This window comes from Parasteatoda tepidariorum, chromosome 6 (genome assembly GCF_982258835.1).
Source record: "Parasteatoda tepidariorum strain Cologne lab strain chromosome 6, Ptep-v5.0, whole genome shotgun sequence".
Lineage (NCBI taxonomy): Eukaryota > Metazoa > Arthropoda > Arachnida > Araneae > Theridiidae > Parasteatoda > Parasteatoda tepidariorum.
Window position 1 is genome coordinate 45789838 of NC_141760.1, and position 13551 is coordinate 45803388.

Genomic DNA, 13551 nt, shown 5'->3' on the forward strand with positions numbered 1-13551 from the left:
TTGAGAAAAATAAATTAAAGTTTAAAGGTATTGTGATTTAAATAAAATTCTAAACCAAAGTAATGCATAAAAAGATGTTTGAGATAACAATGTGGCAAGAAATTAGATGCATTAGATTAGATTGGATCATTTAACGAAATCTGAACATAACTTATCTAACTAAAATTTACCAGTCCAATTTTTGATAATTTTGTAACTTATATACACATATATCTAATTGATATGGGCTATTTTAATAGAAATTCTGTGTGAATCGTGCATGGAAAATCATTATTTACAAACAAATAAAAACCCTAATCTCATTTTAAAAACTGATTTTGCCCTTATGAACATAGGGAATTTTTTTCAGGCATCAGAAACTAGCCATAGACTGCATTAAGTTCATTCTTGCAATTATTTCTCTCCAAAAGAGCATAAGACCGGGCCATAAGCCACTGTTGGATTTAGAATCCTCAAATGAATACATAAAATTAAATTAAAATTATAAGCATTAAATCTTTTTTGAATTAAACCAATTAACTCCTCATATGTTTTTTAAACATACTATTGATAAGAAATAGCTACCATTGGTGTTAATTTTAATTACTCAAAGAGAAAAGCATCTTATTCTATATTGAAAAATATCCGTTTTATGAGGGAATGTATCTGATTTATGCGAAGAAGTAACTAATATTACTAATGTCATTCTGTTTGCTCTTGTGGCTGCGTGGTGTGTGCAATATATCTTTATTGAGTGTTATTACTTTTTTTTTAAATTGAAATAAATAGAATCCAAACATAAAGGAAAACAATCACCACAAAGATAAAAATAGTAGATCAACTTACTTTAGTAGGCTTGGATATGGCTGTGGTACTTTCAATTGATAAAATTGATTTACTATCTACAGGTGAAAGATTGGGGCTTGAAGAGCTCAACGGAACCATGGAACATGTGACTGAAAAAATAATAAAAAAAAATAATGAAAGAAATTTAATAACTGCAAAATTTTTTGAAAATTATAAACTAAATTTCCATTACGATATAATCGAAACATCCTAATAAACATTTGTATTAAAAAATTAAAACAATATTTCAAAAAACATTTGAAATGTTCATTGTGACTTTAGTATTCCTTTAATTCCTCCCTTCGCGGAATTTAAAACGAAACACGAACTCGTACAGAACTTATTTTAGTTTTAATCTACTGGTGATATTTGCATTTATATCAAGTTTTGGTGGCAGCCTTTAAGGTCAACTTCTTTTAAGAACAATCACACCTGATGCAATTAAACCATGCTTTTTCAAAAAAAACTTTAAGAATAAAATAAAAAAAACATATTTTTTTTTTCTTTAGAAAATGCCATAGCAAAAATAATGACAGAATTAGAAAATAATTTTTGTTCTGGTTTTATTCTGTAACAAAACATGTTTAATCTTGTCAGTAAGCGAAATTATACATAGTCTAATAATAATTAAAACTTAGTTAAAAAATAAAAACTTTTTAAATAAGTTACTTCTTAAACATCTCATTTAACCTATTTTATTCTAGCCTTAATTCAGTGCATGAAATTTTTATTGATAACTGTATTGTTTTGGAATGTAAGTGCATAGTTCACAAGACAAATTAAAATTACTGATGGTCATATTTTCTTACGTTTTTTTTATTTAAGTTTTTAAAGTAAAATATTGTTAGATTCACGAGCAGTCGTATTCAGTAAAAATTTTAATAATATTCTTGGTATTATAACATGTTACTCAAAGAAGTTTTAGAAACATCATATACTGGATAATTGAAACGTTGATGAAACTAATCCAATATTTCATTAAAAAAAGTAATTATTTTATTATTAAAGTAAATATTTAATTAGTTTTATTAGTATTATATACATTATGTATACAGGCAACGGAGGAAAGTGTTAAAAGCTTCAGGAGTGTTAAGATTAGCTGAACAATAAAATATTGGATCGCTTTTCGACCAGACTTTACTAGATTAAAACTAGATTATTTTAGAACTCCAATTTTTAATACGTATAAACTCTACAAAATTTATTACATTTTTACAAAATTAAGAAAATGTTAATTTTTGTATGATTTTAAAGACGGTAAAATATAATCTTTGAATAAAACTTATTGCAATTTATTCAGTAGTTTTCAAGAATATTTGAAGTTATTTTGTAACAGCCTTGTATAATTATTTTTTATCGATTTATATTAAAAGCGTGTTTAAACTTTAATCTAAGATAGATTCATATACATAATATACAATAGTGCTGTATCTTGTAAAATCATAGATATATTTTTAAGTATTTGGAATTCTTAAAAACATTTACAAGAAATAATTTGAGACAGGTCAAGTAGTAGAAAAACAAAATTAAAATTGGGATTATAAAAAAATTGCCTTACCTTAAAAATGTTTTAAAAAATCCTCTTCACTCATTGAAACTTTTTGATTTTATTTAAATTTTATACCTGCGTTGTTAGGGCTAACCAGCTTTAGTATCATTGTTAGTTTTCTCATTTTTTTTTCGTGTATTACTGCAGTTTAAAAAGAGTAGACGATTTCAATTCAAAAGATCTGACGATTTCTTTAAAGAATTTATGATTAAGTGTTAAGAGTACTTTCATCTACTTATATCTCCCTGAGCAAATGTATTTTATGTACTAAATTAATACAATGCAAGCTGCTGAAAAAAAAATATTGTGACTAAAAAATGATAAAGATATAGAGACTAAAAAATTACAAGTAAATAAACGAAGGAAAGAAACAAACATGTCGCCAAAACTTCGCCTATTACATTTTTGCATTAAAATTTTCAAAACAAATTATGTATTAATAATGAATAGTTCTATATAATCATTACTTCATGGTTAAGTTGCGCTCTTATTGGTTTATATTTGCTTCTAAGATAGTTTTAAAGGTATAAATCTGGATTTTAGAAAGAATAAAATGGAATAATCGAAATTCATATGATGTCATTATATTAGATATTTTAAAACTATATAATAAATAAAAAGCTAAATGGTATTATTTTTTTTTCCTAAATCAGGAATGTTTAAATTTTAAATACTTCTTAAATATTCTGCACTTATTGTTTCTTTAAATATTTGTCAAATATTGGAAAAAATATGCTCTTGATTATGATTCTTCATTTCATGATCTTGATTACATTTTTGTTTGACTGTCAATGTAAATTATTCTAATTTTCCATAGTAATTTGAAAGTTATTTTTGATTTAATAGCTGGCATCAGGAGAAAATATCACGAGCTTTGCCAAACTGCCTAAATTTTTTCTGTTATTAACATTTATTTTTTAATAAGCAGTATTCAATACATTAAGATGGATGAAATTAACATTAAGGTTATATCTGTAATGGTATCACAAATAACCCTGTATTAAAATACACTCAATTACAATCAGTCATCCTTTCAATTCATCAATTTCAATTCCAGTAGCGAGCATGAAGTACAGTATCAATGACTGGAATAAAAAAAAAATTTGATTAAAAAAGTTTGATTCGAATTCTTCGGAAAGCAAAACAGAACCTGAGGCTGAGACATTCCTGACTATTATTGATGACATAATTTGATATGATGAATTTTCTAAATAAATATTCCTTTCAAAATGCTCAAAACATAATTTCGACATGAAATAAAATACACCCAATAAAATAGAATGTTGACTATTAGAACTTAGAAGTTCTGTTGTGTACTGAAAACACCTTTTTAAATGGAAGAGAAAAAAAAATGTATTAATGTTTTCTCAAATTGTTAAGAAGACGAGAAAATAAATTTTTTGATTATTAAGATTTATTCTTTGAGAAAAATTCCTATAAATTTAAATAGTGAAACAAAATATAAATCAATACAAATTAAAGAAATTGGTAAAAAAAATTTAAAAAATTCTTGGGAAAATTATTCGAATTATAGCTCTAAGAAGAAAGTTTTCTTCGTAAATTCTGTTTCACCTCCATAAGTAGTTTGAAAGTTTAAGTATTAAAAAATGAGTTCAGAAAAAACTTGATTATGCCATAAAATTTTAGTTTGCTAAAAAAAATTTCAAAACATCAAAATGCAAAAAATTGCTGAAAATAAAATTCCCCATTCCATAATCCTAATTTGTCCTCTCATAATTTGTTTTCATTTTGATATTTTGAATTTTTTTTCTCAGTACTTTTGGAGAAGAATTTGCGATGAAAAGTTTCTCCCTTGGCCTCCTTTTAAGCGGCCAAATGTATGAACCAATTATTTTTCTCAAAATTTACACTTTATTTAATAAAAACTAATTGATTAAAGTAAAAAAATTACCCCCAATACAATCTGTAATTGATCAATGTGAGTGTTCATATACCATGGAAATCGCATGGCTGTAGATCTCAGTTAAATTTTTGCACTACCTTACAATAATGGAACAGACTAGAGATGTGCCGGGTTCTAACATTTTTCCCGGTATGGATACCCGATTCCCCAATGAAAATTGCATCTTTTACCCGACCGGTTTTGGGTATCCGATGAAATTTGGATTTTTTCAGTCCTGTTTTGGGTAGCTAATTTTCAATCAGGTGGGATTTAACGACTCATTCTCTTTTTTGGAAATTTTCCTATTGGCTGTAGTAAGTACCAATTATAATAGAAGCTTTTATTTTTTTTAAAAAAAAGTTTGTTACCTGAACTAAAATCTACCTGGTAAATTTTGTTGAAAAATAACTTCCGGCTACTCTGCCGGGCATTATAACATTTTTACAAAACAATATACAAACTGTATAATTTTGTATCTAACAAATATTTAGCAAGACATCATTTTAAGGAAGTTTATTGCGCCCATATATGAATCAAAATATATTTTTTATTTTTAGATTTTTTTATACTAAATTAAAAAAAAAATTCAGTTTTAAAAAAATATATATTTAAAAAAAAAATTATAATAAATTTTTTATTTATTTGATTTACTTAAATTTACAATGGAATTTATTGATGTAGCTTCTTTAAACGTTGGATATTTTAAAAAGGCTTTTCTTTTAAATGACAGCCTGTTAAATGAAAAACTTTTAATTATCAGGGCTCAATTTTTAATCATTCGATTACAATAACACAATTTAGATGCAAATACACAATTTACATGCTCTGGCCGTGATAGCCTGGTCGGCAGGGCGCTGGGCCCATGTCCGAGAGTTCGTGGGTTCGAACCCTGCCGACCGAAGACTCCCCGAGTAGTAAATGGTGATTGATGCACGTTAAATCTCTCGAATCTCAAAGTCCTCCATGTTCCCATAACAAATCAATACCTCTGGGGGTACTGGATTGGAGATCGATCGTTCTTTGATCCAGGTCAAAAATTACGATGTGTGAATGAATGGGTCCTTCCTATAAACGGGTGTGACGTGTGTGTGGCTAAAGACGAATTCTTGGCCATAGATGGAGCCACTGAAAAACAAGAAACGCACCCTCTGCCTTAAATTTGCTCGGTATCACCAAGCAGGCGTGCTAGTGTGGCAAGTAGCATTAGAAACAACAACAACATGCAAATAGATCTAACTTTGTGCACTCTTTTAAATGTTTCGATATTTGGTGAGAAATTTCAGCTTCTAATTAATATTGAACAGAAGATTCATTCAGCTGTTTTGAGGTCTTAATGGTACGATTTTATCTCCGTATCCATGTATTTTTGCACTTACCAAAAGATAGAACAACTTCTAAATCAAGCAAGAAATAAGGGAGTGAATTTGATTTCTGTTATACTAAACGGTGAAAAATAGCATGAAAACCTCCTATGGTTAACTTGACACTAAGAGAATTTTTACCACACTAGTTGGAATTTAGATTTATTGAGCTAACAAGTGAGAAACTATCTTTTACTAAATACTAGAAAATTACCGATGACTCATTTCATTCATATATGTTTCTTTTCAATATAAATGTAAATGAATTTATACTGAAAAGGCATTAAAAAGTTTACAAATGAACTTTGTAGCAATTTTTAATAACAAAAATAAAATTTTAAAAATTTTTGCAAGATATGGACATTTAAAGCAGTACTTTCATACTGAGCATACATGGAAAACATTTAAAAAAATGGTTTTATGATTTTTTTGTGAATCATGTTTGGTAATTTATGAAAAAAATCCGTTTCGAATATCTTGAAAATTTAAAAAGTTTTTAACATTTTTCTAATTAGTTTCTGTACATTTTTAATGAAAGCTCTAATTGATAAGGGGTTTTCCGCAAATTTTCATTTCGCGTCATGGAACGAAATTTAATAATAAATGATTATACCCTGAATAATATCAACTTTGCAAAAATCTCCAGGACAATAAATAGTGATTGTGTAAGGAAAGTCATGAAATGAAGCATTAATTAATAAGGAATGGTGCCCTATAATGCCGGTGACGTTTTTAATCATTTTTAAATGGTGCAAAATAAAATTTTTGCACACCGCCTTTTATTTAACAATTTGCAAAAACTACTTAGAAAATTGTGATAAACTTTTCAAACTTTCTAGAAATTTAAATTTGACTTTTTTTTTATAAATTATAAAATACAATTCACAACAAAATTATGAAATTATCTTTTCAAATATTTTTTGAGCATGCGCAGTATGAAAGGATTATTTTTAAATGCTCATATCTTTTTCAATTTCTGAAATTTTTTCACAAACATAAAATGATATTTCTGTTATTAATTAAAAACAACTAGAAATATTTTGCTTAATTTTATCGAATATTATTACAGTTATAGTAAGAAAACAAAGGGCAAAAAAACTTTTTTTTTGTAAAAATGTTCAAATTTACATAAATATTTAATCTAGATTTACAAAGTTTATTAGAGTTATTCAGAGTGATAACCAAAGTAATTGATACCAGATACAAGCTTATTGCTATATTTTCTGGCATAGGATGTTCCAAAAGTATTTTTTTCCGTTCGTCAATTATTGCCAGTTTCTCAAGCCTCTGAAAACTTCAAAATTATTGATAAGTATCAGAAATTGCATGACCTAAACACTTCTAAAGTTATAAAATAATTCTATAAGTATTTTTTTGATAGATTTAATAAAAATTATCAAAATCTAGTAATATCTGTTCCATTATTGAAGAGTAGTGAATGTTTGATTATAAAAATAGTTAGAGGAGATAGTTAGATTATAAAAAATGGTTCTCTTAATTAATATTATATTTCACGCATTATAAAGTAAAGTTTAACACCCTCTATCTACTCTCTCTGATCTGCCTGTAGATGACTTTTATGAGTACTAAGTATTCACCTACTAAAGAATTCGCTTCATGAAAAGCTTTAGATTGCACTATAAGTTTGGGAACTTAGTCTGCGTGGTTCTCTAGCATTTTGTGTGGATGCAATTTGTTTGGCTCAGATACAGATTTTTTTTCTTAACAACTTATTTTTATATAATTCTTCCTTGAACCAAACAGCCTTTTATTCCTTGCCACGCATGTGATAAGATTTTATTTATAAAAAGATTTTTTTTCTTCGGAAAAGAAAGCAATCAATTTAACAATTGATTCAGTTTTTTCAATACCTGTAGTATTAGTGACTGGTGAGGAGGTAGTCGTTGTCACCGTGGACGACGGTATAGGACTAGTTGGAGTTACCCTTTCGGGAGTTTTGCATTTTGATGGTCCCATTGAGGATCCTTTCAATCTGTCACCGACCACCACATGCTTCAGAGGCTGATTGCTTGAGGTAGTCATGGTCTGATTGCCGAAGATATCTTCGAACACAGAGTACATGTGCCACATTTGTCGTGTTACGTCATCTCCTTGTAGAATTAGTTCCAGCTGAAGGGATAAAAAAAGAAACGATGTAAGTAAAGCATAGAGTCACAAAAGTACAAAAAAAAAGATGCATTAGCTACATGTAGCTAGTGTTACTTTAAGGTAACATACAGAACGTAACGTGGCGTAGCAATTCTGCTTTTTACTTCAAAGTAACACAACATTAATTTTAATACCATTTAAAATGATGGACATTAAAATAAACTAAGTGATGGAATGGATGTTAAGACGTCTTGGTTTGAACACAATTTACAATTTTCGTTCATTTGAGGTCTCGGTGTTTAATAGGAATCAGAGTTAGATTAAAAGATTCCGCAGTAGATATCTAGTTTAAGAACTCGCAAAATTTATGAAAATTGCATTTCATTTTCATCATTAATTCGTAAACCAAGATTTGATACCTAAGTAATCAGCAGATTTCCTAAAGTTTTGTCCTAAACCTTGAAAAATAAAATTATACCTGCCAAATGAAATTTATGAAGAAATTGAGAATAAGAGAATATATTATTAAATAATTCGTCTCCTATTACTTGGGTTATTTCGTACCAAATAAAAAGAATCAAATTTCTCTCCATATTACCATCTTAATTTTTCATAAAATTTGCTACACAGTTACCAGGAGTTGACAAGTTTCTGACTAAGGTTATAGTAGGAAAAAAGGGAGAAATTAGAGAAAAACGATGTGGATGCAAATAATGGTAAGAAAAAGTTGAGCTCTAGTGTAGCCTGATATAATTTTCTGACAAGGAAGGATTTTAAACACTAGATTTCATTTAAATTTTGTTTGGGGTTAAAGTATCGTAGCTCATATTTAAATAAGTTGATTTTCATCTCCTTTATAAGTATTACTAATAGGTAGAAATAGTTTGCTGTTTCACTAGTTTCTAGGTGAGTATTTTCCTGACTTTTGTAAGGCTACTTCAGGATTTTAACGAGCAAAAATAAGTAAATAAATAAATAAATAAAAATCTTAAAAGGATAACCTATAATTTTTTTTCGCAGAGCATAAAAATTTTTATATTTACAACAAGTTGGAAACAAAATTTACTCATTGACTGCAAAAGTTTAGTGAAAATTAAAGCAAAAATACCAATTGATTTAACAATATAAAAAGGCAAGTAATCAAAACAACAGCGTTCTTTTATATCATTTTATTCAAGCAATTTTGCAACAGTAATTGAACATATCACTTTTTAAACACGAATCTGAAGAAAAAGTACTCTTTTAAATAAAACTTTAAATACGCATTACATTAAGATATAAATTAAGTATTTTAATTGCAAAAGTTAAAAAAAAACTGCATAAATTGAAATTGTGAAAGTTAAGAAATTTGTAATATCTTATTTTTTGTTAGACCTGATAGTAGATGTAACTGATAGATAAATTTGTTGAACCAATTAACTTGAAAAATTAGGTTAAAGGGAAGTATAAAAATGACAACATTAAATAAGTTATGTTGCGCGTTATCCAAAGAAATTCGTTTCTAAATTAAAAATCCTCTTTTAAAGTGAGAAAAATAAGAAAATTAATTTAAATTAATCGTTGCACTCCTCCTCAAAATCCTCCCACCATGTTACACATGCAAATGGCACACTACTATTCTATTACTACATTAATTTGGGATTGTATATTACTTCACTTTAAGAAACTTATTAATATTCACAGAAAATGCGCCTATGGTTTAAGCCCAAAGTTTTTTATTTGTTGACATTGAAGGGTATTTTTTTCCAGAGTAATTCGTTTTAAAAACTAATCGCTTATAAATTTCCTAAATAAGATTTCTTAAAAATGTAAGAAGAAAAAAAAAAGAATAATAATATGACATATTTCAATTTCTAAATTAATTTATAATTATAGTTAAGCAAAAGCAATTGCAAGATTTTTCCTGATATAAGCTAAACAGTTAGACATTTTAATATTTTTATTTTTCACAACCAAATTAATTCAAATATAAAATTATAAAATAAATAACATTTAGAGAGAGAGAGAAAGGTATTTTTTTATTTTATTAATTCACACTAGCTTTCCACCCCCTAGAATTATTTTTCATGAGAGAATATAATTGTAAAGAATTTACATTATCAAAGTCAATAATGTGTTAAATAATTTTCAAAATTCTTCTTTATTAGTTCTTTTAAATTATGTAACGCTAATTCATACCAAGTATGCAGAAATCAATGCTACGCACTAACTCCACTATAGTGCAGCAGCATTCCCTATATTATGTTACATAACTCGATTATAAAAATACCGCATACTGCTCTTTTTGAAACCACAACTAACCTTCAGGGCAATATTATACTAGACAAAGGTATATTAGACGTATTCAGAAACCTAGGTGTGTCTAATAATTAGTCAAAGAGTTTAGATCGGATAATAATAACACAGGGGAACAAATTTTTTGAGATATGAACTTCTAGGGGAGTTAAGGTACATCATCAGGATTAAAACTGCAACTGAACCCACATCCGGAAATGTCATCGTACGAGGCTAGGGGCACTTTCCCTATTATGACACCTACTCAGAAGTAACGAATTAATAGTTTATAATAGAGAGGCAACCATAGCGGCATACGATGGCATTGCTGGGTAAGGATTCCTGTGAAATTTTAATCCTGATGATGTGCCATAATTTCCCGAGAAGTTTGTCGTAACATTTATACAACACATTAAAAAAATGTAGCTTGGGGAGCGAAACCGGTTGCAGATTTGAAATCAGCTATACTATCTGTTAAAAAATCTTATGCAAAAAAAAAAATAAATAAATGTTTTCTAGTGTAATGAAAAGGAAATAAGGATATCATTCAGGGTGCCAGTACTTTTTATCTGGAACATGCTACGGAGCAAAAAATCTGATATGCCGTAATTTTTACAAGAATAATTAGTATAAAATCTCTAAATCACTTTAATTAACTTAATATTACTGTAAAAGTTACGGTATAGTATTTTACGGTAAAAATGAACTTTATGGTAAAATGGGTCTTACTGCTGATGTACTCAAAGTGCCGGTATTTTATATCGTAATTTGATCTGGAATTTTTTACTGTGCAGAAAAAAGATAGATAGGGTAAATACCAATGGAATATTGAACCAATCGTGTGTTTGGCAATTTAGTGATACAATTTCGATATAACACGATTTTTATCGCACTTATATGATCATATCCAAATTCATCGTTTTTATCTTCAAGTTATGTCTTAACTTAGCGGTGTAAAAGAGAGGGAAAAAAAGTTAATATCTTTCCAAAGTACCTCCATTTCTTCCGATCGTTGCTTTTAAGTTATTACATATGAATCCCAAACATTTCTGTGGGCAATGTAAGTACTGATTTGCAGGTACTATCTGTTCATTAGAGCTACATTTGGAAGTCCGGTTCCCCATTATCAGTGGTAGATATTTACGTCCACTTAGCCATTCTAAAGTTCGCAGATTATTATAAGATTATTTTCTTTTTAGCATTCTTCGTTTACCGGGTAAATCGTGACGGTCTGCGGCTAGAGAAAACGCACGATTTCTTGTGATAGATGGCAAATCGTGACATTGTTTCCTCTCTATATTCTCTTCTTCTTGTGTCATGGTAGAAAATAAAAGCATTATCTGCATCAAGATGCGTTCCGAAGTTTATTTTTCTTATTTCTTTTTTTATTTGCTTCGGAATCGAAATGTCTTTTTAAAATGCAAAGGAAAAAAAAAATCTGCATCAAGATGCGTTCCGAAATTTATTTTTCTTATTTCATTTTTATTTGCTTCAGAATCAAAATGTCTTTTTAAAATGAAAAAAAAAATGCATTAAGATGCGTTCTGAAGTTTATTTTTCTTATTTGCTTCGGAATCAAAATGTCTTTTTAAAATGCAAAAAAAAAAAAAAAAAAAAAAAAAAAAAATATCCATCAAGATGCGTTTTGAAGTTTATTTTTCTTATTTCATTTTTATTTGCTTCAGAATCAAAATGTCTTTTCAAAAAAAAAAAAAAAAAAAAAAAAAAAAAAAAAAAAAAAAAAGGCTTTACACTCTTATAGTCAAAATCAGCGTTTCCCAATTTTTTTTCGGCAATTAAACCCTAAATGATTAAATTTCTTTCATCGAAACCCCAATTTTCAAAAAAAAAAGTGCATAAACAATATCGTGCACGTATTCAACAATAATATAGTATTTTATTATAGTACATTAATACGAAGAAGAAAAAAATTTCGTCGTTTTAACATTAATAATCTTGAAATCGATTTTATGTCCTCAGCTATTTTCGCAGTCCTGGAGCTTTGTCTAGTCTAGACCTTAACTTGTTTTTGATGTATATGCATACACTGAAAACTAATAATGAACCGAATTATGGTTTTCTTTAAATTGAAAACTAAAAAGAACTGTTATAAACCTTATTAGGAAAGCATATTTCTTTACTTACAAATTTGATTTCATTTGAATAGCCTGGTGAGGAATAGGAATAAATGTTTCTTTTCAATGCATGTTTTTTTTAAATAATTTATTCAATATATTTTACTAAAAAAATTATATGTCTCTTTTTAAAAAAGTGATATTTCTAGTTTATTAGCAATTTAAATACTTTCATTAAGGCAATCGAAATAAAAAATAAATAATAGCTAATTTATTGATTAAATTTAAATATAATTAAAAGTTTCAAAATCGTTGCGGGTTAAATAAAAGTCCTAACTCTCGAAACCCCTTTAACTCTTCCACGGAACCCTAAAGTTCCACGGAACATCATTTGAGAGCCGCTAGTCTAAAGGATTGTTTCTTCATTGGACTATTTTTTCCTATTTGTTTTACCATATTCAGTATTATTTATCAGTAAAAGTAGGCGGACATATTATTGAGTGTCATGGGGGAAATAGCGAAAAAAAAAACTATTTAGAATATCTTTCTGACATGCATTTATTAATATATTATCATTATGAAGAAAGGAAGAAAGAAAGAAAGATTAAAGAAAGGAAGATGTTTAGATGCTTGCAAAACATAGAGTAAAAAGCTGCATATCTTTACTACATTCATTTATTTATGCATGATTGATATATTGTTTTTTTATTATTTGGGAGGAAATCAGGAAACAAAGATGTTATTGCATGTAAAATATTAGGGTAGATTGGAGTAAAAAGAATTTTCATAAAAACTGGTTAAACGTTGAACTATAATATCAGTTTATTGAAGCATATTTTGGACAAATGTACTGTAGCTTCAATAAGGTGTTAAATTGAACCCTATTTCCGCTCGAGTTGAACCATAATATCGTGAAATCAAATTAAAGATGTTTTAATTTGCACAATAACATTGTCCCCCCCCTCAAAAAAGCTATCTTTAAAATTTATTCAGAGAATTCTATTCTATTAAAAAAATCAACATATTTTGAAGATAATACTTTTTCTTTAAAATAACTGCAAATTTTTATGCGCCTTTCTTAGACATTTTGACTACTTAACATTTCTCTTAAAATTTTAGTGCAATTCTGACTTTACTGCAATCCTCATGCATTGGTTTTGACAGCTTGCTGTAGTGGTATGCTTTTATATATAGTATACTTTTTTTTAACGTAATATGGGCTAATTTCTGAAGCTTTCTAAAGGAAATAAATTCTGTAGAAAATCTGAGGTTATATTTTCAGAAAATTTAGAAAATTAATTCGGATGTTTTTCAAAAAAATTTTATATGAAAAATAAAATTAGGAAATAATTAAAAATCTGTAGGAGTTAAAGGGTGGTAAAATGTCTTCAGATTTTTTTAAAATTTTTTTATTCAGAAAATGTTTAGATTATTTTTAGAAGTCAACATGGCACC

General features: G+C 27.8%; 1 protein-coding gene across 2 annotated transcripts in view; it reads right to left on the reverse strand.

Moving 5' to 3' along the window:
• The window catches only part of LOC107439611 (uncharacterized), a 93177-nt gene that overhangs the window by 14792 nt on the left and 64834 nt on the right, over window positions 1–13551 (reverse strand). For both annotated transcript variants that reach the window (XM_016052272.5, XM_016052280.4), the window contains 2 exons: window positions 7510–7768; window positions 826–935 (listed from right to left, as the gene is read on the reverse strand). In XM_016052272.5, the coding sequence (XP_015907758.3) occupies window positions 826–935; window positions 7510–7768 (369 nt within the window). The remainder of the gene's footprint in view (window positions 1–825; window positions 936–7509; window positions 7769–13551) is intronic.